At 45.2% G+C, this 25,876-nt stretch overlaps 1 protein-coding gene across 5 annotated transcripts in view; it reads right to left on the bottom strand.

Moving 5' to 3' along the window:
• Positions 1-258: 258 nt before the first annotated feature.
• RGS7 (regulator of G protein signaling 7) overlaps positions 259-25,876 on the bottom strand; it is a 132,304-nt gene continuing 106,686 nt past the window's right edge. For 2 of the 5 annotated variants that reach the window (XM_070401168.1, XM_070401171.1), the window contains 10 exons: positions 21,641-21,715; positions 20,636-20,734; positions 18,792-18,853; positions 17,542-17,652; positions 16,162-16,287; positions 12,862-13,048; positions 9,644-9,733; positions 7,541-7,594; positions 6,752-6,832; positions 259-968 (listed from right to left, as the gene is read on the bottom strand). In XM_070401168.1, the coding sequence (XP_070257269.1) occupies positions 6,758-6,832; positions 7,541-7,594; positions 9,644-9,733; positions 12,862-13,048; positions 16,162-16,287; positions 17,542-17,652; positions 18,792-18,853; positions 20,636-20,734; positions 21,641-21,715 (879 nt within the window). In that variant the 3' untranslated portion in view covers positions 259-968; positions 6,752-6,757. The remainder of the gene's footprint in view (positions 969-6,751; positions 6,833-7,540; positions 7,595-9,643; positions 9,734-12,861; positions 13,049-16,161; positions 16,288-17,541; positions 17,653-18,791; positions 18,854-20,635; positions 20,735-21,640; positions 21,716-25,876) is intronic. The other 3 variants (XM_070401170.1, XM_070401172.1, XM_070401169.1) reach the window with 2 other exon arrangements.

The raw sequence follows: 25,876 nt of genomic DNA, 5'->3' as shown, positions 1-25,876 counted from the left end.
TTTTAGAGAGAGTGGAAGGGAGGGGGAGAGACAGAGAAACATCGATGTGACACATTGATTGTTTGCCTCCCGCATGGGCCCTGACCAGGGTCCAGTTTCAAACCCGGGACCCTTCAGTCCCCAGGCCGATGCTCAATCCACTGAGCCAAACCGGCTAGGGCCAGGGCGACTGTTTAAATTGCTCCTCTACTTTTGTGGATGCTCCCTGAGCATTCTCTTTTTCTCAGTTGTCACGAAAGTCAAAAGTTACAGAAGCCACAAGATTCTGCATCGTTTAATGAAAGATAAAACAACGATATAAACATACACAAATTTACAGGGCAGGAATCCGCTTGAATCCATTGGGAGTTAAGAGGTGTTTCGTATTTAAATACGGTATAAAAATAAATGCAGAAACAGGAACCGAGAACGGACAGACGACGGACAGAAATGGGAGCTTGTTTCTGCGACTACGCCGGTGAAATGAGCCTTTCCGGGCTAAATGGGTTGTTTGATGAATGGGAAGCCGTAGGCGTACTGATCGATAGACGCTGCTCTGCTCGGACAGTCCTTCCAGTTTGTGACGGATTCCATTTCCAGTGAACTGTGTGTCTAGCTGAAGCTTTACGGGAAAGAAAAAGAAAGGGGGTGGGGAGGTGGGGAGGAGGACATAAAAGGTGTACTTCACTTGAACTTGATCAAAAAGGGAAAGACACAGATCCAGCTTGGTACGTGGAGGAAGTAGGCTGACAACGTGTGGACGTGGAGGCGTGGAGAGGGCGGAGTCCCGTGGAGATGGCACATGAAGGAAGGACAACTCGGGTCCTTTGCTCATGCAACATCTTGGCCTAAGGTCCTCGGCTCCAGGTCACAACAGAGAGCGACAACGTGTAGGCAACCACTCGGTCTGCTTCCATGCTACATACAGGGTGGTCCTATCAGTTAGACTGCACGAGGCTCGTTAGCCTCTTGGACGTGAGCGATTTCCCCTGAGAAAAGAAACAAAAACCAACACGGTAGGTATGATCACTGAAAACCTGCTCACAGGTAACACCTACTCCTCACAGCTTATCTGTGTGCGAGGGTGAACACGGGACCCTTGGGGTACATCGTAGCTCAAACGCCAGGGCCAGCTTCCCTCCCAGCCACGCATGGGACAAGATGACCCTCCCTCCTCCCACCCTCCCCGCCCGCCCGCCTCCTCCCCACTGCAAACAGACTGATGGGTTCACAGCACAGAGCAGCAACTCAGAAAACATGTCCATCCATGTCCCATCCAGGCTCAGCGATGATGCAACACCTAGGTTAGCCGCTGGGGATAAACACGGTCCAAGGAAACGCAGTAAGCTGCCCCGGGAGATAGCCACGTGCATGCATTCTCGCTCAGCTGCTGGGATTGGTGCCGCACTGATAAATATCGAGAGATGCCCAGAGGGTGATTTCATTAAGTGAAATGTATTTTTGATGGTGTGATGGGTGGAACCCTCAAGATCGAGCCTGTCCCTCATCCCACAGAGTGACGGAGAGAAAGGTGCCAATTATACATCCAAGGAAAAGACCTCTTTGCTCCTCCTTATTTTAAACTTGAGGCATCGCCCTGACTTTTCCTACCTGATTTCCTCCAACCCCAACCCCGGAATAATCCCATATATTCTGATTCCACATATTGTGTGAAGGCCTAGAATACATCTTCATGTTGGGGAGGGGGGGGGGGCGATCTTGCAAGCTAAAGTGTCCCTGTTAGTTACAATTACTCTGGAGTGGTAAACATTTCAGATTGGAATTATTTTATCAAAACTGTATAGAGTATGAGTTCCTAGAAAGTTAAACTCAAATTGTTGAGACCTGGTGTATTTAATGTTGAACACTGAAAAAATTCTGTCATGATGGACTAAAAAGAGATGGTTTAGGAGCACATTTACATTTAACTACTGATTACCAGCTTCTGTGTGGACCGAGAAAGAACAAGACAAATAGTTTAATTCCCTTAGCTACAAATATTTTCCTGAAATAAAAGTAGAGTAGGTCCATTAGAGAAAAATGAGAAAAGCACAGAAAAATATTACAAGAAATAAACATTATATGAAATACAGTTATTTACATACTAATATAGCACCTACTTTTTATACAAAAATATGGTTTGTTAAAACTGGAATTACGCTGTGCATAATATTATGACTTATTATGAGTAACATGTATATTAAAATAATTATATTTTGATCAATTATCCATGCTACCCATATTTCTTCTAATATAATGTTTTGTTCACATTCATTGCGTTAGTGGGTAGGAAAACCAATTTAGAAAGATGCAGACAACATTAAGAAAATAATTGAATATTATAGAATAGGTCAGAATATCTCAGACTGTGTTGCACATAATAAGGATAATTTTAGTTCTAAACACAGATAGTTTATATGTTAGAGTTTAGTTCTTTACAGTACCATTTGTGTAGTAACACACACAAACACGTATGCATTACTATGTCAAATGTGGGTGCCCAAAAATAAAGATGAAAACCACTACTCTAAAATCTAATTTTTAATCGCAGCATAATATTCTACCAGGTAGATATACCCTGATGCATTTAAGAAATTCACAACTGTGCATTCAGACTGTGCCTTATGTTTGGCATTTATAAGATGCAACAGATACTCTTGCTTGGGTGTGAACACCTGGCTTTCTTAAAATAATTTATTAAAAGTTGAATGACTGATTGAAAGTGAGAGATTTTTTGAAGGTTTGACACATTCTGTAAGGTTTCATTTGGGAAAAGTGATTAGCAATTACACTCCTATGAACTGTGTATGAAATCACTTTCATGAGAAGAATGACCCGACGTTGGTGCCGCTGGTAGTGCCAGCCCCAGATGAGCTATTCCTGTCGACATCGACCCTCTTATACACCTCGAGCTTCCTAAGAGGAGTGGCCATGTCTCGCGATGTGTGTGTCCTCCGATAGGGGGCAAAGTTCCTGTTGTCATTTTGTTGGATGGAAATACAGTGTGGCCTTGACTTACACGAGTGTCCCGACTAACGAGTTTTTCGAGATATGAGCCGTCTCTCGGCCGATTTTTTGCTTTGAGTTGCGAGCTAAAATTCGGGTTACGAGCCAGCTTCAGATACCCCACTGCTAGTTGGCGCAGCGCACGTCACAGCGAACGCCACCACATCAGCCCAGCATCACGTGTCTCACTCGTTCCCTTTTTGATTTGACATACGAGTAATTTGAGTTACGAGCTCCGTCATGGAACGAATTAAACTCGTAAGTCAAGGCCCCACTGTATGGGGTAGTGCTTGGGTACATGGGAGCGACCAGGTTACACGCTAATGACACAGAGGCCCCCAGGATGTCTCCATCGACACAGGTAGCTGGGGCCTCAGAGCCACGGCCATCGACCCAAGGTCAGGTAGATCAGAACAGGACTTGGGGAAATGCTATTGAAACTTTCGTTTCCGGGAGAAGTTTCTCACTGGGGGCTGTCTATTCAGCAGCCTCGGAACATTCCTTAGGAACCCCTGGGATGCTCTCTGACCAAAAACCACTGTGCCATTCACAGCTTATGGGATGTGAGCGGCCATTTCAGAACGGATGATGCTACCAGGGGAAAATGAAGATCTACTGTCCAAACCAAACAGGCTACACAGTCGGGTACATTTCATAGCAATCGATGTTCCTAAAATTGCTTTCTCAGGCAAGTTATCACCACAAGCCGCTTGAGTTTCAATAAAACAAGGTGGGTAGCCATAGATGCCAACAACAATATGATCAATGAGGTGAGTTTCAGGTCCCTGAGAGGAGAAAAGAGATCATCCCTGTCCAGACTCACTTTATGTGTTTGTTGGTGAGATCTCTGGTAGGGAGCCTAGTGACAAGTTTATACATTCTATTTACTCAAGGTGCTCTATACCTGGAATCTCAAGTAATAAAATCTACAGCACTCAACCCGAAAAAAAAAAAATACACCCGAAGTTCTAAAGTTGCACGGATACAAGCCAAAACCTTCCTTCACTCAGTTCCTGATCTGCTTGTGTATCATTTTTTAAAAATATATTTTTACTGATTTCAGAGAGGAAGGGAGAGGGAGAGAGAGAGAGAAACATCAATGATGAGAATCATTGATCGGCTGCCTCCTGCACGCTCCCTCCCGGGGATCGAGCCCGCGACCTGGGCATGTGCCCTTGACCGGAATCGAATCTGGGACCCTTCAGTCTGCAGGCTGGTGCTCTATCCACTGAGCCAAACCAGCTAGGGCTTTGATGCTATTTCTAGAACCAGGTTATAACAATATGCAGGACCAGGACACTAAACTTCTACAAATAAACACCAATTGAAAATGGGCTCACCCTCCAGAGGAGGGTGTCACCCGGTGGCAGCATTTATCAAGGAGCAAGGTGATCAGTGGGGAGGGAAAGACTTTGGGAACAAAATAAATTTTGGGTCGGTGCCAGCTGGGCAAATTATGTCCCTCCCGGGCAATTAGGTGTGATTCTGCTCCAATTATGTTCTTCCTCTGACCCTCCAGTTTTCTCACTTGTAAAATAATGACTTTGATCATACCTAAAGTGCAGGGTCAGATGAAACAAAAATAGATAACAGTAGGATGGTGAAGGCCTAGGGCAGGGATGGGGGGGCAGGCTAGAAGAGGTTAATGGGGGAGACAAAAGGGGTACATGTAATACTTTCAACAATAAAAGTTAACAACAACAAAAAAGAAAAAGAAAAGAAAATGAAGTATAGTTGACATACAATAGAACAGTATATTGGTTTTTAAAAAATATATATTTTATTGATTTTTTACAGAGAGGAAGGGAGATGGATAGAGAGTTAGAAACATCGATGAGAGAGAAACATCGATCAGCTGCCTCCTGCACACACACCCCGCCCCCCCCCCCCCCGACCCCCGCACTGGGGATGTGCCCACAACCAAGGTACATGCCCTTGACTGGAATCGAACCTGGGACCCTTCAGTCCGCAGGCCGATGCCCTATCCACTAAGCCAAACCAGTCAGGACTACAGTATATTGTTTTAATTGTTCAATAGAGTCATTCTGCCTGTATATCCCTTACAATGTGATCATCACAATAAACCGAGTAATCATCTGTCACCAGACGACGTTGTTGTGATGTTACTGACTGTATCCCCTGTGCTGTACATTCTATCCCAAGGGCTGATTTATTTCATAACAGGAAGTGTGCACTTCTTCTCCCCCTTCACCTTTTCCACCCATCCCCTGAAAATGAAAACACTAATTGGAAAACATATCTGCAGCCCTATGTGTATTGCAGCATTATTTACAAGGGCCAAGATATGGAAGCAACCTCGGTGTCCCATGATAGCTAAATGAATAAAGAAGAGATGGGAGATATATAAATATATGTCTATATAAAAGCCTAAGTGACCGGCTGACCGGCCAGTAGCCATAGCATGCAATGACCACCAGGGGGCAGACGCTCAATGCAGGAGCTGCCGAGCGACAGCAACTTTGCAGAGTGCCCTCTTGACCCCTTGGGGGATGTCGGACTGCTGGTTTCAGCCCGATTCCCACAGGCCAGGTCATGGGATCCCACTGATGCACGAATCTGTGCACCAGGCCTCTAGTGTGTGTGTGTGTGTGTGTGTGTGTGTGTGTGTGTAATGTAATATATATAATAAAATATTGTTCATCAAAAAAATAATAAAATCTTGTCATTTATGACAACATGAGTGGACCTAGATCAGCCGTGGGCAAACCACGGCCTGCGGGCCGGATCTGGCCCATTTGAAATGAATAAAACTAAAAAAAAAAAACAAAAGACCGTACCCTTTTATGTAATGATGTTTACTTTGAATTTATATTAGTTCACACAAACACTCCATCCATGCTTTTGTTCCGGCCCTCCGGTCCAGTTTAAGAACCCATTGTGGCCCTCGAGTCGAAAAGTTTGCCCACCCCTGACCTAGATGGTATTGCGCTAAGCGAAGCCAGTCAGACAGAGAAACACAAATACCATATGCTTTTACTTATCTGTGGAATCTGAAAACATCAAAACAACAAGTAAATGTGGTGCTGTTTTAAGAGTTGGGGAACTTGGTCAGAATCAGGGATGGGGTTGGAGGAAAGACGTCCATTTGGCTTCCCCTTCCCATCTTCCTTCAGTCGCAGTATTATTTTTAATTCTATCACAGAGACGTCCGCTCTAGCCTCGCGAACAATATTCTGTCGGCATTACATTCGGAAAGGACGAGTTGGAAACGATTCTTACACAATGTACTGAGCATGGAGCAACTTTCTCCGCCAAAACCTCGAGGTGTTTCTTCTCCCTTCCCTTCCCGCGGTGACATCTTATATTAAAGGTCAGAGACGGCAACAGATCCCGCCAAAATGGTGGGAAGCTTCTAATGTGACTCATTCCCGGGGCCCGGCGTGTCCCCGCCCTTTACTTTGTACAACCCCGTGGAATGTTCAGAGTGGACACGGCTCTTGGCCGTCTTTCAAAATCTCTGCACACGGTCACCACGTGCCATGTGTACGCACAGCCGGTGGGCATTCCCCACCGCAAAGATCTTTGGAAGGAAACTAAAAGCAAACACCACATCTCTGTTGAATCCGATTTGCTGACGTTTCAACACACACAACTCCACTGAACTAGGCATCACAGCAGAAGCCACAACACAGCACACACACACACACACACACACACACACACACACAGCAGCAGCAGCATGGACTAACCAGACAACTCCACAGACAATGCGGACGGACTGGAGTAGAAACCGAGAGTGGTCTACCTCTTTTCATAACAGGTTAGTGCTGGCCCTCAGTGTTGGAGTACAGTTTTTATGGCATGGGAAAATGGGGAGGTTCCTGCCCTATAAAAATAAATGCGGTCAAGGCTTTAGTCGGAGCTCGCACCAGGTCGGAAAGTTCCCAAGGCACTGGCACAATACAAAGAAAAACAGAAGAGGAGGAACAATCCCACACACAAATATATCACCCGAACACATGGCTAGAGGCTAAGAAAACGGTGGCATAGAAACGACTGGCTTCCCGGATGAGGTATGCAACAACTTTCAACAGCTTTCCTGAAAAGGAACGGAGAAGGGAGGCGTGGTGGCGGGCCACTGAGGGGCATAGTTTGTCACCGGCCACCATTCGGACCAAATAGGTCATTCTCTCCCTACAGATGTAGAAAGCACAGGCCCCCTCGCTGTTCTTAATCTTTTAAGCGTTACAGAAAGCCAAGGGGGAGGTCATAGAAACCCGTGCACTCTCTTTAATAAAGGGATAGAGTGAATAAAAAGAAAAACGTAAGAAAATAATGATTTCTTCATTTTACGTATTATAATACGGGGGGTCTTTGCCAACCTTGGCTTGATTGGTACTTGTCGTTTTTCATAGGAGACTTCTTTTTCTACCCTGGGAAGGGCTGAGACCCAAGGGTAGATAGAATCCAAGTTCTGGATTTGAATCGAGGCAGCACCTTGGCTGTTACACCCGAGTGGGAGGCGGGGTGAGAAATTGGGGACATCGCTTGATTGGACTTAAGGGTGCGTCATTCCTCCCCAAAGAAGACTTACCACATTCTGTGCAAATTTCTCAAAAGATGTTCTGCGATCCATGGAGGGTTCCGACTGAACACGTGCGGGGTGGGGCAAGGCAAAGGGAAACAGGGAACGTAAAAAAAAAAAAAGAAAGAAAGAAAGAAAGAAAGAAAACAGAGCAAAAAGACACAGGAGAGGAAATGATAAAACACAAAATCATGGGGACCAAAAGGGGGCTGAGCTGCCAAGAAAGGCCTCCTTTTATTAAAGACTTTATTTTCTTTTCTTGTTATTTTTTAAAAATATTTTTATTGATTTCAGAGAAGAAGGGAGAAGGAGAGAGAAACATCCATGATGAGAGAGAATCATGGATCGGCTGCCTCCTGCACGCCCCCTACTGGGGATCAAGCCCACAACCCGGGCATGTGCCCTGACCGGGAATCGAACCGTGACCTCCTGGTTCTTAGGTCGATGCTCAACCACTGAGCCACGCTGGCCAGGCAATGATTTTTATTTTAAACATCAAAACTCTTCTCGTGCAAACAAAATGGCGGGATTTCGAGTAAAAAGCAACTACACTAAAATGAAGAAGATACACCGACACAGCGACGTGTTTATGCTGACATCTGCCAAGTCTTTGAAAATCTAGAGGCTTTCGTTCCTAATAATTTTCCATTAGAACCAGATTGCTGTTGAGAACTAGTAATTTTATAAAGCACTGCCATCCAATGGAAATGTCTGAAAGATGGCAATTTCATTCTACGCTGTCCAATATTTCAGAAGCCTTTAGCTGTGATCACGGAGGACTTCGTATTTGGCAAGAATTCTGTGTGATCTCAATTAACTTCCATTTAAGCTTAAACACCCCCACGTGGCCAGTGGCTGCTGTATGGGACGATCTGTCTACAGCAGTGATGGCAAACCTATGATGCGTGTCAGAGGTGACACGTGAACTCATTTTTTGGGTTGATTTTTCTTTGTTCAATGGCATTTAAATATATAAAATAAATATCAAAAATATAAGTCTTTGTTTTACTATGGTTGCAAATATCAAAAAATTTCTGTATGTGACACGGCACCAGAGCTAAGTTAGGGTTTTTCAAAATGCTGACACGCCAAGCTCAAAAGGTTCGCCATCACTGGTCTACAGAGTACTTTGAAAAAATCCCATTAGCCTAAGGATGATCCTGAAGTATAAAAAATTACAGTTTCATCTCAGAATTTAAAGAAGCTATGAATGCTTTTCATGCTAAGAAACAATGAGTAAAGATGTTTATGTCCAGGTATTCCGTATCACGTTACCTGGATGAGATAGGGTACCCTCGACAGGAAGACTTTGAAGATAAACATGAATTGAATAATGAGGTCTATTGCAATTCTTCCAGAATGTGGGTGGGTACTATCTTAGGTGCATAAAATGCATTGTGGGGATACTGAGTGATTCAGGCTAAATACCAAGTGAAAAATATTCAGAAGCCAATATCCCTACATTTTGAAAAAAATGTACAATCCCTACCATTGGAAAAAAAAAAGAGTATTTTTAGTTGTGGGGTCTGTGGCTAAAAACAGACATTCTAGTTTACTGTGAACAAAGAAAATTTGCTTAATGAGATCGTTCTTTTCTTTTCTTTATTGCAAATTTTAAAAATATGCTTTTATTGATTTCAGAAAGGAAGGGAGAGGGAGAGAGAGAAACATCAATGATGAGAGAGACTCACTGACAGGCCGCCTCCTGCACGCCCCCTACTGGGGATCAGCAAACCGGGCATGTGCCCTGACCAGGAATTGAACCATGACCTCCTGGTTCCTAGGTCGATGCTCAACCACTGAGCCACAACGGCCGGGCTATTGCAATTTTTTATTTCCTTGAACTAGGCATATCGAAGACTAATACGAAACATGAAAAACAGCTTAAAAAAAAAACACTCTGCAAAGTAAGAACATCTACAGAAACAAATAAAAAAGAAAATAAGCGATCAACAAAGAGAAGCAAAGAGAACTTAAATGGCTTCTTATAAAAGGCACAGGTTTGGGGAGGGTCTCGGGGCGTGTTCACTTACCCTCTGTCCACTTCCCCCGGGGCCCCATGGAGGTCACCTCTCCAAAGAATGATTTAAAAAGGTCACAAAGAACCGGTACCTTTTTCTTTGCCTGTAGAAGCTCCTGGTAGGCACTGGATCGTAGGAAACGTGGGTATGAATCACTTTTCATCAGTTTGTAAATGTGCTCCTGGAAAGAAAGAACGGTTAGGGCGCGGCTCCGTCATTTCTCAGGGGAAACCAACCACCGCGATCAGAAGACAACAGACAGTTGGAAAACCAATCCGGAAGCAGCTGGAAAGAAAGACCGATTCTGCTGCTGCCGAGAACACCTTCTGTGGACAGAACAAGCAGATCCTCAAGTTCATTATCTTATTCATAAATCAATTTTAAAACTGGCTGAGGAGCTACGCAGAACGTCAACGGAATTTCGTTAACAGAATGTCATAAAGGGATTCTACATCAAGTTGTTGATTGCTATGGATTATTTGGGAATATAAATCAATCTGCTGGCGCTTCCAGCTACTCCAGGTCAATGTAGAGTTTCGAACCCTTTGAGAGTGTCTGGATGTCCTAGTCTCTTCTTATTTGGAGAAAATATAGAATTTTAGAAATGACTCATTTCTCCTCGTCTCAAACACACCAGCAATAATGTGGAGAAGCTCTGAATGCACTTCAATACGTCAGGACGAAGCCTCGCGCTAGCCCGGCGGTTCTCAACCTGTGGGTCTCGACCCCTTTGGGGTCAAACGACCCTTTCACAGGGGTCACCTAAGACCATCGGAAAACACATCTATAATTACATATTGTTCTTGTGATTCATCACTATGCTTTTTAATTATGTTCAATTTGTAACAATGAAATTGGGGGTCACCACAACATGAGGAATCCTATTAAAGGGTCGAGGCATTGGGAAGGTTGAGAACCACTGCCCTAGCCCAAGGTTCCTCTCCAAGCATCTGGGACATTGAAAACCATACTGGTTTGTAGCTGTTAAGAGTGAAATCATGTCTTTGCTCTGGAATCAGGCATTTTGGGAATCAGACACTCTCTTGCTAGAGATCTCAGTCACACAGTACAAATTTGGGCCAATTTACCCATCTCCCTCCGCTTTCATTTCTAATGTAGAATACAGAGTTCTTGTGAGAATGAAAGGAATGGTAAGTGTGGAGCAGAGCATGGAGCTGTGCACAGCAAGCACTCAAATCTACTTGAGTCTATGCCAGGTACGCGTCTGAGTGCGCGCCTGTATTAGTTAATGTAGTCCTCACAAGACCTCAACAAGACTGGTAACCATTTCACGTCCATTTTATAAAATGGATGGAGGACAAGCTTAGAGAGAGGAAGGGGGAGAGACGGAGCGTGGGAGAGAGGAAGAGAGAGAAAAACGTCGCCGTGAGAAAGACATATTGATTGGTTGCCTCCCGCATGTGCTCTGACAGGGGCCAGGATCGAACCAGCAACCCAGGTACATGCCCTTGACCGGGAATCCAACCGGAGACCCTTCAGTGTGCAGGCCAGCACTCTAACCATTTAGCAACACAGGCCAGGGCTAAATATTCCTTTTACCACTTCAGGAAGGGTATGCCAAACAGTTTACGCATTGTTGGCTCCAGAAAAAAAAAAATGTTGGGAATCTTATCTTGAACTGAAATACAAAATAAATAAGCAGAGAAGTAAGCAAGGCCAGGGTTTTTATCCTGGTCCCTGTCGCGTGTCCCCGTAGGATAGAATTATTTCCACATGGGAGAGCTTAGCACAGAGGGAGGCCGGAAGTTCAGTTAGCTGTGTTCGGTTCCTTCTCTGTAGTTGATTTCCTTAAACCAAAGCCAAGGGGGAAATATTTTCAACCGGGAGTAAAATCAAGGAAGCTCATTGTTCATGTTCTATACCGTATTTTACTTAGCAACACTGTTACTTAACATACGACATGCTTTCTAGAGTTAACATCCTTTTCTAAAGATGGCTTAAGAAATTATGAAGGAGGCGTGTTCTGATCTAACGGCCAGCTGCAACACATCGTTAGAAAATAACATCCTCTCGTTACAAGTTTATTTTTCTTCTTGAGAATAATATTTTGTTAGAGAAAGTGGGAATTCAAGTTGTTCTGAAGGGGGAGATTATGTCCAATTTGAGGGGGAAAAAAAACGAAATTTTGACTTAGGAAGTTAATATCTTCATATACATTTCATTTCTTTTTGCAGACTGAAAAATTAACTTGGAAAATTAACGAGTGCCTGGATCTAGCATTCCACTTTGTCATCAGTGCCGAAACGGGTTTGAGTCTGGCATATCTTACGCTACTTTAATTTAGTTCTGACTATGAGTAATAATAAATCATTTAGAAATATCAGTGTCTTAGAATCTCCATATTGAAAGACACCTGAAGGGGTTAAATGTGTTATTGAGGTTGGGCCACTTTGTTGTTTTTCATTTCCAAAGAATTTATTTTTATATTTTTAAAAAATCTCTATTGTTTTTTTTTTTTAAATATATTTTATTGATTTTTTACGGAGAGGAAGGGAGAGAGAGAGAGAGTTAGAAACATCGATGAGAGAGAAACATCGATCAGCCGCCTCCTGCACATCTCCCACTGGGGATGTGCCCGCAACCCAGGTCCATGCCCTTAGCCGGAATCGAACCTGGGACCTTTCAGTCCGAAGGCCGACGCTCTATCCACTGAGCCAAACCGGTTTCGGCAAAAAAAATCTCTATTGTTGATTTTACATATGTCCTTCTATTGTCTGTGTCCATGGGTTATGCATATCTACATACAAGGTCTTTGGCTGATCTCTCCCGCACTCTCTTCCTCCACCCCCAACCCCTCCCGGGGCCACTTTGGATAAATGCTTGCTCACCTATTGGGTGACAGAGTGGAAAATGAAGTAAAAGGTTTCAAATATTTCAAATAGTCACATAAAAACAAATGTCCACAGAAAACCATGTACATTTACAAACATTCCCAGGCTTTTCAAAACAGGTCACTCTAAACCAGTGGTTCTCAACCTTCCTCATGCCGCGACCCTTTCATACAGTTCCTCATGTTGTGGTGACCCCTGACCATAAAATTATTTTCGTGGCTACTTCATCATTGTAATGTTGCTGCTGTTATGCATCGTCATGTAAATATCTGATATGCAGGATGTATTTTCAGGGGTCACGACCTGTATTCTCCTAGATCAATCGGAGTTGTGTCACATACCGTGACCTAAACTGGAATATTAGACACGGCTGCCCACGACAAGAAAAACAAAATACAAGTCTCTCCACCCACCAACTCCGTGGGAGCACGTGCGTGACACAACGCGAGGCCCTCACCTGAGCATCTTCGAACGTGTACCGTCCGGGCTCCTTCACGTTCTGCGTGGTTTTGTCGTAGCTCTTCGAGTCCAAGTTGATGGCACTGGGGGCTCCTGGAGCCAGGAATTCTTGCCATATTTCCTGCACCCGAGAGGGGACTTCCCTGATAGGCCTCTTCTTCAAGTCCTCCACCGCCAGCCAGAACCTGCGTGGGGTGACACCGAGCGTTCACTCCAATGGATGGGGCAGAAACAGGCTGTCGGGGACCAGCTAGGACGGTAAGGACTAGTCATCACACTCTGTTGGCCGCGATGGCGTTGTTCTGATTGGAGAAGGCACAGCCTAACCTGGCTGGGAGTGGCCTGTGGGCCAGGGCGCTCACCCGGACACGCGGCCCCTCCTCCCCATCCGGGCGCTGCCTGTGATCATGAAAATATTAACAATTTTGCAGCAGAAACTGCCCATTAGCCCTTTCACCTACTTTCCCAAGTGATCTCTGTCCTTCTCCCCAATATAAGCAGCTGGCTGATAGTGGGGGGCAGAGCAGATGTTTGTGGGTGCCCTGCCGCTCTCCACGCTGCCAGCAGGACTGGAATCAACGCTCATCTAGAACTCAGCCCTGTCTCTGCTGAATTGGCTCAAGTCGTGACAGGCAGCTTGGACCCATGGATTGTCTGGTTACACAATGTCTCATAATCTGAAAATCCTTATAAAATCGATCCACAGTGAGGCCTCAGGATGAATTCACTTTCTCTGAGGGCTTCCTACATTGAGCCTTGACCGATTTTTTTTTTATTAGTTGTATTCAAAGGTGTAAAATGTTTCATAAGGAAATATTGAAAATAACTTAAGTGTTTGCTGTTAAAAGTGGATCGGCCATGCCTGGCTGGTGTGGCTCAGTGGTTGAGCATTGACTATGAACCAGGAGGTCAGGGTTCGATTCCCGTTCAGGGCACGTGCCCGGGTTGCGGGCTCCATCCCCAGTGTGGGGCGTGCAGGAAGCAGCTGATCCACGATTCTCTCTCATTGATGTTTCTCTCTCTCTCCCTCTCTCTTCTTCTCTGAAATCAATAAAAATATCTTTAAAAAAAAGTGGATCGACCAGAGCCCCCATTCTGTGCAACCTCCATTTTATTGAAGGTGGGAAGACCCATTTATGAGAGAGGAAGTGGGTTTGGAGGGTCCCAGGGTGAGTGACATACAGCATATGATGGGGGGATAGAGCCGTGCACTGTCCTGTAGTCTCTGGGCCTTGTGTCCATTTGAGTGCTGAGGGTCAGCACAGAGAGGATTTCCTGCTCTTCCTGGCAAGGGGATTACACCTAACCTTTCCTGGAGTTAAAAGGGCTCTGGGCTCAGCTCAGAACGGCCCTCGCTGGAGAAATCAGGGCAAATAGCTAATTTGGGGCCATTTAATGCAGAGAGCGATGGGATGGCAGAAGCAGGAAGCTCTCCCAGGCAACAACCCGAAAGGCTTACATTTGCAGGGGCATCGAAACCCTTCACGTATATGTGATAGATGGAATGTTTCATATGCAATTCATTCGCAGGGAAACCAGCGGGCATAGAATTACTGAGATAAGAAATGGTTAGCCCTGGCTGGTTTGGCTCCGTGGATAGAGTTTTGGTCTGTGGACTGAAGGGTCCTGGGTTCCATTCTGGTCAAGGGCACATGCCTGGGTTGCGGGCTCGATCCCCAGTGTGGGGCGTGCAGCAGGCAGCCGATCAATGAGTCTCTCTCATCACTGATGTTTCTATCTCTCTCGCTCCCTCTCCCTTCCTCTCTGAAATCAATAAAAATATATTTTTATGGGCAAAGACAGGGTAAAAATAAACCCCCTGGTGGTCAATGCACATCATGGCGAGCGGTTGAGCGGCCTTGATATAGCATTAGCATATCACGCTTTGATTGGTTGAATGGCCAACTGGTCGACCGGACTCTTAGCATAGTGGGCTTTTATTATATAGGATTGTATAAAAAAAAATAAATGATGATGTGACCTGAATAGAGAAAATGTTCCTCGGTAGGCTCAAGGAAATCCTTAGCAACTGTAGCTCTCATAACCTTGAGAAGCTTCCCGTGAACCTGAAGGATAAGAGGAAGCTGCAACCCAACAACCCATGGCAGGCACACGGGTACGATGGAACTCCTCCCGGTTCTGTCTGCGGTCACCTTGCTTAATCCCTGGGACATCTGTCAAAGTTCTGCATGTTCCTCAGCGCTCTGTTGTTGGTATCTGTTAAATTCCCCCAAAAGAATGTGACAGTGCCTGGCCCTGCTTCGTTCCTATGGAAACAGATGAACGCTGAGACCTTTCGGGAAATGAATTTCACAGGACGGCATGTGTCATGGGTAAGGGCATTAGGGCCTCGTGTTTCAAAAGAATAATGCGTGAGAGCGCTCATGGAAAAACGGACTCAGGGAGTGGAAAGTTATCATTCCTCGGGGCGACGAAAGTCTACTCCAGGGTCTCCCACTTAAAGATTGAATTTCCAGGCGTCCTCCGAGTTAGAAAAATCTCAAAAATATGTGGGGATGATGTTTGCAACAGATGGGCGGAATGTGGATCCCTCTCTCACCAGCAGAGTAATGTGGTGCTGCTCTCGACTGCCTGAGGCTGTGTTTAATGGGCAAAGAAAAGAGCTGCCCCCACAGATTCGTCTCAAGTTATTCCCCGCCCCTGACTCTGGATTCTTTTTTTTAATTGATTTCAGAGAGGAAGGGAGAGGGAGAAAGAGAGAAACATCAGTGATGAGAGAGAATCACTGATCGGCTGCCTCCTGCACACCCCGTGCTGGGGATGAAGCCCGCAATCCGGGCACGTGCCCTTGACCGGAATCGAACCCGGAACCCTTCAGTCTGCAGGCCGACGCCCTACCCACTGAGCCACACCAGCCAGGGCTCAAGTTATTTGACACAAGCACCCAGTCTCTTTTTGTAGACCTCACTTGAGAAACCATATGCAAGGAAGACCAATATTCATAAATAGTCGATGTTTTCATTTAACTGCAGAAACATTATTGGCCATTTCCCACTTTGCCGAACGCTTCTTTATGGAGCCCATTTCAAATGCACAAAATGTATATGTAAAAAAACAGGGTAAAAATAAACCACCACGAGGGACGGAGCCTGTTGGACAGACTTTGCCTTATTTTATCTTTTTTTTCTTCCTCCATCAAGTGGCAGGAATTCAATGGGCTCATGTCCTTACCATGATGCTGGAGGGAGAGTAATTGACCTGTTAGGTCCTCCACAACCGGACACACCACGGGTGGTCTCTCTGGCTTATTGTATACGACCGGCAAAACACGTCTTACCTCAAGTTTTCTGAGCTGAATTCCGACTCTAGGAATTTAAGGAACTGTTCTCTCCCGACGGGGTCTTTCAACGCTTCGTCCATTCCAAACCCCCACCGTTTGACCCTCTGCTGGCTCGGTTCTTTGCTTGAGGAGACAAAAGCAAACCAGACACATTCCGTTCAGTACAAGCCCTATTTGCTGCCATTACGTTTCCTCTCAGAACCATGTATAAGTCTTGACATTCCCGTCTTTAACTGAACTCTCAGGGGGAAAAAAATATCTCCGATTGATGACCCTGAATGCAATGGTAGTGAGGTGTAAGCCAGGCATCAATAATGAAGTCTACGGTCAGTTGAGCGTTGGTTGGGTCTTTTAGTTTCCTTCACCATATGGATTCTCTTAGTGTCTTTCAACAACTTTATGAGATAGGTACTATTGTAATTCTCATCTTGTAGACGATGCAATCGCAGCACAGAGAGGGTTACCACTTGCCAACGACAGGCAGGAGATCAGGGGCAAATGGCGGACATTCTGACCCCACAGCCCAATTTCGTGGCCACACCCCCATGCGGTCGCATGGGGGCATGTTGTCCTGGGAGAAAATGCATTGGGAACCGAAAGGCCTACGTCCTCATTGATGATTCCGCTGTCAATTAAATGTGTGACCTAATCCTGGGGGAGCATCGGCCCTTTGGAATTCTAGTTCCCCATCTGTGAAATCCAGAACCTACGCATCAAGAGCTCTGTGCTCCTCAAGCATTTAAGAAGCCCTGCATGGAGGTGAAAGAAAGAGAAGGTTCCCACATCCAAGCTGGAGGAGTGCTACCGGATACAGAAGACTCCCTCTATGAAGTGACATGCAACGGTCTTTTCATCACTCGGTCAAGACTGGTCATAGGATTCTTTCCTGGCTCCTGTGAGAAACCAGGGAGTCCTCAATGGTGCTTTGGTTTTCTTAAGAAGCCAGTCTCTTGCCAATTTCTCTTAGAATAAAGACCTTTTGTTTTAAAATTGAATGTATATAGGCATACGGTTTACTTACGTATGGAGTTAGGATTCATTTTTACTTGAACACATGGGCCTTGGTGCCTACGTGGGTTTTTGAGGAAGCTAAGACAATAAGCTAAATTTTAAGAACCGAAGATCCCAACTCTGACTGGTCTACCTTAACCTTTACACCTCTAGTCTGCACTAGTCTTTGGGAAATGCAAATATTAATGCAATTTCAAATATCCAAGGTTCAAAGCCAATGCCTTTATAGTAAGAACGTTCTACCACGGGCTAAAGTAGACACCCAGTAAAATTACAGCGACCACGACTCGGCTACAGGATCCTTCCTGTTGAACCCAAACCCTGAAATCAGGGAGATATTTCGAGGGACGGGAACATGGCACTCACCTCGCCTCCAGTTCCCAGAAAGTAGTGTCGTCAGACAGCCATGGGTTGGAAGGGTCAGGCGGCACAAAAAACGGGTCGTAGTCTAAATACTGTTCCGTGTAACTTAGCAGACTGGGGAGAAGAAACATGTTCATCTCCCTTAGCTGTGGGGCGGAGGTTACAACCAGCCCAAAGCAAGGGACGCTAGGAAAATGGCCAAGGAATCCTTGCTAGGAATCCTAGCATGAAATCCAATGGCCGTTTTCACATTTCAATAGCTTACATGCATTCACTTATTGTGCTTCTCGGAAGACAGTGGCCAAGGATTCCATCCTGCCCCCCACCCCCCACCCCATGCCTACGCCGTGTGAGCCAATATCCCTCCATTTACAATAAACAGAACAGAAGAGGTCAGTGTGTGAAGGGCAGGGCTAAGGGTCAGCTCCGATCCTTGGTCGACCAGTCACCCGCAGCTGAACTGATTTGAGCCAACTTGGAAAAGAGGTTAAAAAGTCATTTTTTTCTAAAGTATTTATAGAAATTAGGTAAAAGGGGAGTGACTCGCTGAGCAAAAGAATTTTTAAAATCCGTATTTAAAAATAAAAATAAGAGGAGGAGAGGAAAGAAGTTGAAGAGGTAGGATTTGACAATGCCTCAAAGTGCAGAACACAAGTGATATTTAGAACAGATTTAAATAAAGAAATGGGAAAAATATAAAATCTGCGTTTAATTCCAATTTTGAGGTTATGCAATAACTCAGTGTGAATTTAAAGGAAGGCCAACTTCGGAAGTTGAAAGGGTCATTTCTCCCAGCAGGAGGGAGAAGATTGAAGGCCTTGGAATTATCTTCTGTATCTGATTCTGGTTGTTCAAGGATTGGACCTCTAGGGATGTAAGACAATAAGGATCATTCTGTAATTAATTTAAACTGCAACAAGATAGCCCAGCTGGTGTGGCTCAGTGATTGAGCATCGACCTATGAACCAGGAGGTCACGGTTCGATTCCAGGGTTGCGGGCTCGATCCCCAGTAGGGGGCGTGCAGGAGGCAGCTGATCAATGATTCTCTCCCATCATTGACGTTTCTCTCTCCCTCTCCCTTCCTCTCTGAAATCCATAAAAATATTTAAAAATAAATGAGGAAAAACAAAATAACATTTATTACAGGGTTCCAATCACTTATCTCAGCCCTCTTCCAACAGTTACCATTTTTTATCAGATTTCATTGTCAGATAGAAAGTGTAAGTGCATATGGGCATCTCCAAATACTTACCTATCAGCAACTTTTGACATTTTTAACCGATGTCTATCTAACTGTATTTGCCAATAGTTTATCTGAAAACAGAGTTAAAGAAATAGTTATATACTAGGTAAGTAGTGAGATTCTCATAATTTTCAGCTCTAATTTCTGATAAACTGGGAAATTCCAAACAAGAACATGTTCTACATCAGTAAAATTCCAAAGTCTGTTAAAAAAAAATCAAATGAGAGAGATCTGAAAGAGCTAAAAAATTAAAATCTGCTTCAATGTAAATATAACCAATAGCTTTAGAACAGCAATGAATTTAAATATTCTGCCTGCTTTAACAAAATGTAACTTTCTGTTAAAGTGTTATAAAGATTTTATGTTTTTTAAATATTTTTTTTATTGGTTTTCAGAGAAGAAGGGAGAGAAACATCAATGATGAGAGAGAATCATTGATCAGCTGCCTCCTGCACGCCCCACACTGGGGATCTAACCCACAACCTGGGCATGTGCCCCTGACCAGGAATTGAACCGTGACCTCCTGGTTCAGAGGTCGACGCTCAACCACTGAGCCACACCGGCCAGGCCAAAGTGTTATAAAGATTTTAAACATGTATTCATGGTGAATAACCACATGAGAATCACATTTATTTCCTAAATATTGAATTCAGAGTATAAATGCATTTGTTATCTGTTATTATAATTTCAAAATATAACCTACTTCCTAATACCATCCCATGAAAGCATCAATAATGTGTTTTGAGAATAATTTTACCAATTGTTCAAACACCCAAATGGACATAATCACACTTGGGAAACTTTCATTTAAAATTCTCTGAATTTCCCGGCCTCTGTGGCTCAGTGATTGAGCATCAATCTATGAACCAGGAGGCCATGGTTCAATTCCTGGTCAGGGCACATGCCCGGGTAGGGGGTTCAGTTCCCAGTAGGAGGGTGTGCAGGAGGCAGCCGATCAAAGATTCTCTCTCATCCTTGATGTTTCTATCTCTCCCTCTGCCTTCCTCTCTCTTGAAATCAATAAAAACCTATAAAAATTTTATCTGAATTACTTTTTCCTTCATGAGGACTGTAAGTATACTAGAAAAATGTATTATATTATTGATAAATCATATTACAATCGGATATAAGAAAAAAAAGAATAAAAAAGGTGAAAAGTCCCATGACTGACTCAACCAAGAGGTTAATTATTATTTGACTAGAAGCCCGATGCACAAAATTCATGCAAGGGGCTTGGCTCTCATAGCTGCAGCGGCTTGCCTCAGCCCTGGCATCCCCAGCTTCGTCGGGAAGGACGTCCAGAAGGTCGTTCAGTTGTCCGGTCTAATTAGCATATTACACTTTTATTATTATAGATAGGAGACACTGGTGATTGCATTGCAATACTACTCGGAGACAAAACGATTGATCAATCGGTAAAACAAGATGTGATGTATACCATGACCTTACACCAGCGTTGATAAGGGAAAACTTGAAGAGGCCATAGAGTTAGAGACCAGACTGTAGAAACAAGAATAAACACTCATTTGTGAAAATCATGTCACATGATTGGACATGGTGAAGCCATGGCGATGTAGACAACATGTCTTCTCATCCTATAAGACCCCGTGTTCGAGTACAACATAAACACTAGTGTGTGTGACTTTTAAAAATGGGGTAGAGATAAGGGACTTGGGGAGTTACATACCTTACAATGAGACAATTTCATTACTTTTTAACTGAAAATTCTTCTGTATGAAACAGTCAACCATACGAGTACGCTTTTAAAACACCTGCTATTACACATTCACCGCCTGGTCTTCATAGCTGCTACTCCGCAAACCATTAACAGGCCATGGCACAGGTCGACCCACCTGCTCCTGTAACTCATCTTCTGTGGGAGGTTTCGTTTCTGGCGTGGGCGTGTGGGTGGGGCTGTGACTTCGAATATCGTTTTGTAAACCATAGACAGACTATAGGAAACGGAAAAAAAAAAGAAACAGGTTAGGACAGAACAGCATGGGCAGTCACGGAGTTGCTGACAGGTAACTTTGTGTGATATATTCAGGAAGATAACCTCGAGGCAGATCTGTTTAAGCTTCTGATCAAAATTCAAAAGGCACTGCCGTAACCGGTTTGGCTCAGTGGCTAGAGCGTCGGCCTGCGGACTGAGGGGTCCCGGGTTCGATTCCAGTCAAGGGCATGTACCTTGGTTGCGGGCACATCCCCAGTAGGGCGTGTGCAGGAGGCAGCTGATCGATGTTTCTCTCTCATCGATGTTTCTAACTCTCTATCCCTCTCCCTTCCTCTCTGTAAAAAAATCAATAAAATATATATTTTTTTTAAAAAGGCACCGCTATCCTAAATGTCTTAGGGATGTAAAACAGAAGCACAGCTCTGAAACAAAGGCGTGGTTAGGTTATGAACTTGATGCTTCTCTCTCTCTCTCTCCCTCCCCCTCTCCCTTCCTCTCTAACAGCAATAAAAACATATTATTAAAAAAACTAAAATGCCTTTCTCTCATCAGTCCCATTTTTCTCAGCTAGCCTGTCTCCATTTCCTCGTCGCCTGGTCTCTGAAAGAGACCTCCCATTCCTGATGGTCCTTCTCCCCGATGGAGGGAGGGGGTGCCCTCAGCAGCCTTGCCCCCTCCCTGGCACAGACACCTGCTGCCCTAGGATGGGGTGTGGTCCTCAGGGGAGGGGGACTGGAGGACGACGGGGGATTGAGTGCCAAGCTTTTCCTCTGGCCAAGCGACAAGGACGAGCAGGGGAGACACTCGAAGGCTCTGGATGAAGAGGGGGCAGAGGTGTTCACGGCCGACGGCCGTCCGCGGAACTCATTCCTGAGGTCAGCACGACGCCCGGGGGGGGTCTTACCTTCCGGGTTTTGTGGGGGTTTCTCATTCGGGACGACTTCTTGATGTCCACTTCCGTGGTGTTCACGCACCCAGGCTGCAGGCGGGAGCAGAGAGAAAAGGGAACCTTTGACCGTCAAGTTCTTGATCCTGCGTGAATGACTTGCCCTCCCGAACCTGAGCAAAGGCCCAGATGACAGGCCCCGATGGCCACTCCTTCTAAAAGGCCACAGCCACGTCCACCAGTTGTGGTCGGTGACAAATCAGTTACATTCTTAAAAAAATAAATAAATATATACATATATATATTTTATTGATTTCAGAGAAGAAGGGAGAGGGAGAGAGATATAGAAACATCAGTGATGAGAGAGAATCACTGACCGGCTGCCTCCTGCACGCCCCCCACTGGGGATCGAGCCTGCAACCCGGGCCTGTGCCCTGACCGGGAATCCAACCGTGACCTCCTGGTTCATAGGCCGACGCTCAACCATGGAGCCACGCCGGCCGGCTTGATTTGTTTCCTACCTAAATTATATACGAAATATGTATGCTCCACACACTGCACTAAACATGAACTAACTCGGGAAGCGGCCTGCATGCCTACTGAGGAACAGGAAACGCTGGCCGGGCCCAGAGGAGCGCTGGGCAGTGTGGGCGGAAGGCAGGGCATCACAGAGTGGGAGGCACTGAGGAAGCGACGCTGAGCCATTTACTTAAACCACCCCCCCCCTCCCCCCCGCCAGCCTCGGGCTGATCGATGGCCAACGCTCTGATTTCATTCGTCTGTGGCGGCCTGGCATCCGTACTTTGTACAAGGCCTTGAGCGGTTTTTAATAACCAACCGCCGGGATGCACGCCCCTGGAGCTAGATGTAACAGAGATAACGCCCTGGACATATTACACAACATGCTTTCATTTCCTACTCAGTGGCCACTTCCTTGCAGCCTTCCGCCCCTGGGCCCGAGTCCCTCAGTAAGGGCAGGGGAGGCACTGAGATCCTTCCAGCTCCTGTCCACACACCCTGAGCCAAGCAAGGCAAGATGGGTCACAGAGATCTCCTCCCACACAGGAAAGGGAAGGCGTGTCCTCCCAGAACCCAGAGAAAAGGAGGAATAAAGGCGAGAGGCGGGGCTCAACAGGCGTCCTGTTCTTCTCCTGGGAGGCAGAAACCCAAGGCAGGTGAAGGGAGAGAGAGAAATGCCCAGACAAGGAAGAGGGAGCCTGTGAATGTGGGGGTGGGGGGGAGAGCTGGGCCCCTTCACCTCCAGCCGGGGTGGGGAACCTGTCTTTCCGCCCAGGGCCCTGTGGCTATTTATAACATGCTCAGTCCCCGGCGGGGGGCGTGCAGGAGGCAGCCGGTCCATGACTCTCTCTCATCATTGGTGTTTCCATCTCTCCCTCGCCCTTCCTCTCTGAAATCAATACAGATATCTTTAAAAAACACACAAAAATACCCAAACCTTCTCTCGCCAAATTTCTATCCCTAGGGAATCTTGCAGAGTGGGACTAAATCTGAGGGTCTGATCGTTTACCTAAAAGTGGCTCAGTTACCTAACCCGTGGTTTCCATGACTGCAACATGTTAAGCGCACACGTTGCAACCTACCCTTTACATGGGTCTGAGGAAAATAGAGCAATTACAGAAAACGCGGAAAATGAATTTTCTTTATACACCTGAGGAGTACGAACTACTTTTTGTTTTTAAGCACTTTTTAAAAATATATATATATATATATTTTTTATTTCAGAGAGGAAGGGAGAGGGAGAGAGAGAGAGAAACATCAATGATGAGACAGAATCATGGATCAGCTGCCTCCTGCATGCCCCCTACTGGGGATGGAGCCCACAACCCGGGCGTGTGCCCTGACTGGGAATCAAACCGGTGACCTCTTAGTTCTTTGTTCGATGCTCAGCTGCTGAGCCACACCGGCCGGGCAAAGAAAGGCAGCTATCTTTTTGAAGCATATATATTATGTACCAGGAGCTGGCACCAACTCACATGAAACGTTATACATACGCTGGTGACCTACGCTGCTAAACGTATCTTCCCAATAAGATAGAGATAACATTTCCATGACCAAGTAGGCACTTAATAAGAATGTCCAAATATGTATACTATTTGCCAGATATAATATTTAAGTACATAATACTGGATGTAAGGAATAATATGTGGTATTTACATTGGCCTAGAAAAGCATCATAAGTTAATTCCCAGCGATTTAAAGCTGCATTTATTTTCAACAGAATTAAGCTGTGCTGTAATGTTACTTTAATACTATTTATTAAAAGGCAGAATTGAACGCCTCGGAATCCATTCCCGAAGGAGCAAAAGGTGCACGTTCCTGAGAAATATGACTGCTGCCGTGTTCGTGGACATGCCTTAATGGGCTGTGAAACAGACGCTGGAATTTTTTGGTTTTATTGTTGATATTTTATTTAAAGGAAGGTAAATGCCACTTAATTCCTTTCTTGGCATAATGCATTTTTATTCATTGCAGCAGGAGGCACATGTGCTGGAGTAATTTGGGATAACAAGACTCTTCAGAAGAGCAGAGCTCCGAGTCAGCAATGGAGAGCACGTCTTTCAAATCAATCTCTCCCACATGGATGCTTCTCTCCCTCTCTCCCTCGCCCTTCCTCCCTCCCTTCCACTCTCTAAGAAATCAATGGGAAAAATATCCTTGGGTGAGGATTAAAAAAAATAATAAAAATAAAATCAATCACTGTAGCTGATTGTGACTGAGAAAAATGATGCCCTACACGAGAAAGGGAGGGAGATTTCAGAATGAGGTGGCAAACAGAGTTGACAGGAAGATACATGCATATTCCTGGAAATCCTTCAAAAAGACGGGATTCTGGAAACTTAGGGTTTATAACAGACATACTTATGGGTTCAAATACAATTAAATGATGGGAAAAGATTTTTTCCTTTTGTGACACAGGACATGTTATTTTTAAAAAAATATTTTTTTATCGAGTTCAGAGAGGAAGGGAGTGGCTGAGTATCGACCTATGAACCAGAAGATCACGGTTACATTCCCAGTCAGTGCACAAGCCGGGTTGTGGGCTCAATCCCCAGTAAGGGGCATGCAAGAGGCAGCCGATTGATGATTCTCATCATTGATGTTTCTATCTCTCTCTCCCTCTCCCTTCCTCTGTGAAATAAATTTTATTTTTGAGCAGTTTTAGGTTTACCGAAAAATTGAGCAATTGAAAGTGCCGGGGAGCTGGCATGGGGAGTCCTCCTGGGCTCCCAGGAGCATCCGAGGTCCAGGGGCCTAAAGTGGACTCACACAGAGACAGAAAGATGACCTGCTTCTAGCGATTGCTTCAAATGAACCAACAAATAAGCAAAACCCTACTTCACAGCCTTGCAGTACTTATGCCTCGGAACTCATAACCCTTTTTCACTGTTTGTGATAAAACTCAAGCTGAATTTTGAGTAGGAAAGGCAGTTAAGTCTCAGTTCCAATCTTCTGTGAATTCGAAAGAGAAAAAAAAAAAACTCAACAGGGAATTTAACAACTGCACTGCTATCTGAAATTGACATAGATGCGTCTGAAACAAATTTTTGGAAGGCAGACCTATTTTGGTCCAAACCTGAAGATAATCGAGAGGACAGTTTCAAGGTATTCTCATCAATCTTGATTCCTGTGATGCCGGGAACCTGTTATTTATTCTAATAACTAGAGGCCCAGTGCACGAAAATCATGCACTTGGATGGGGGCGGTCACTCAGCCCGGCCTGCGCCCTCTCGCAGTCCGGGAGCCCTTGGGGGATGTCCGACTGACGGCTTAGGCCCGCTCCCCATGTGTTTCCTTCTTTCGAGTGTTTGAAAGGATCAGGCAACTCCAATGCCGAGAGTAAGTATGCAAGTGATATCACGGTGGAAAAAATGCAATTTTATAAATTAAACTAGAGGCCCTGACACCGGTGCACGATCAGGGCCGGGAGGGACCACAGAGGGCTCCAGGGCGTGTCCAGCACATCTTGCCCAGTCCCGATCGGCTGGACCCCAGCAGCAAGCTAACCTACTGGTTGGAGCGTCTGCCCCCTGGTGGTCAGTGCGTGTCATAGCTAACAGGCGACCGGTCAAACGGTCGCTTAGGCTTTTATGTATATCCTAGTAGATTCTGCATCACTGAACCCTGGTCATCTTACACAAAAGTGGCAATCTTTCCTTAACTAATTTGCCAAGACTCTGGGGAAGTTATGGGGTTACAATCGTCTTCTCTCACTTTCGCGGGGCACCCCTCACT

This window comes from Myotis yumanensis, unplaced genomic scaffold, assembly GCF_028538775.1.
Source record: "Myotis yumanensis isolate MYYU_CA2020_CCGP unplaced genomic scaffold, mMyoYum1.0.hap1 SCAF_22, whole genome shotgun sequence".
Classification (NCBI taxonomy): domain Eukaryota; kingdom Metazoa; phylum Chordata; class Mammalia; order Chiroptera; family Vespertilionidae; genus Myotis; species Myotis yumanensis.
This window is presented reverse-complemented; position numbering and strand designations above follow the sequence as displayed.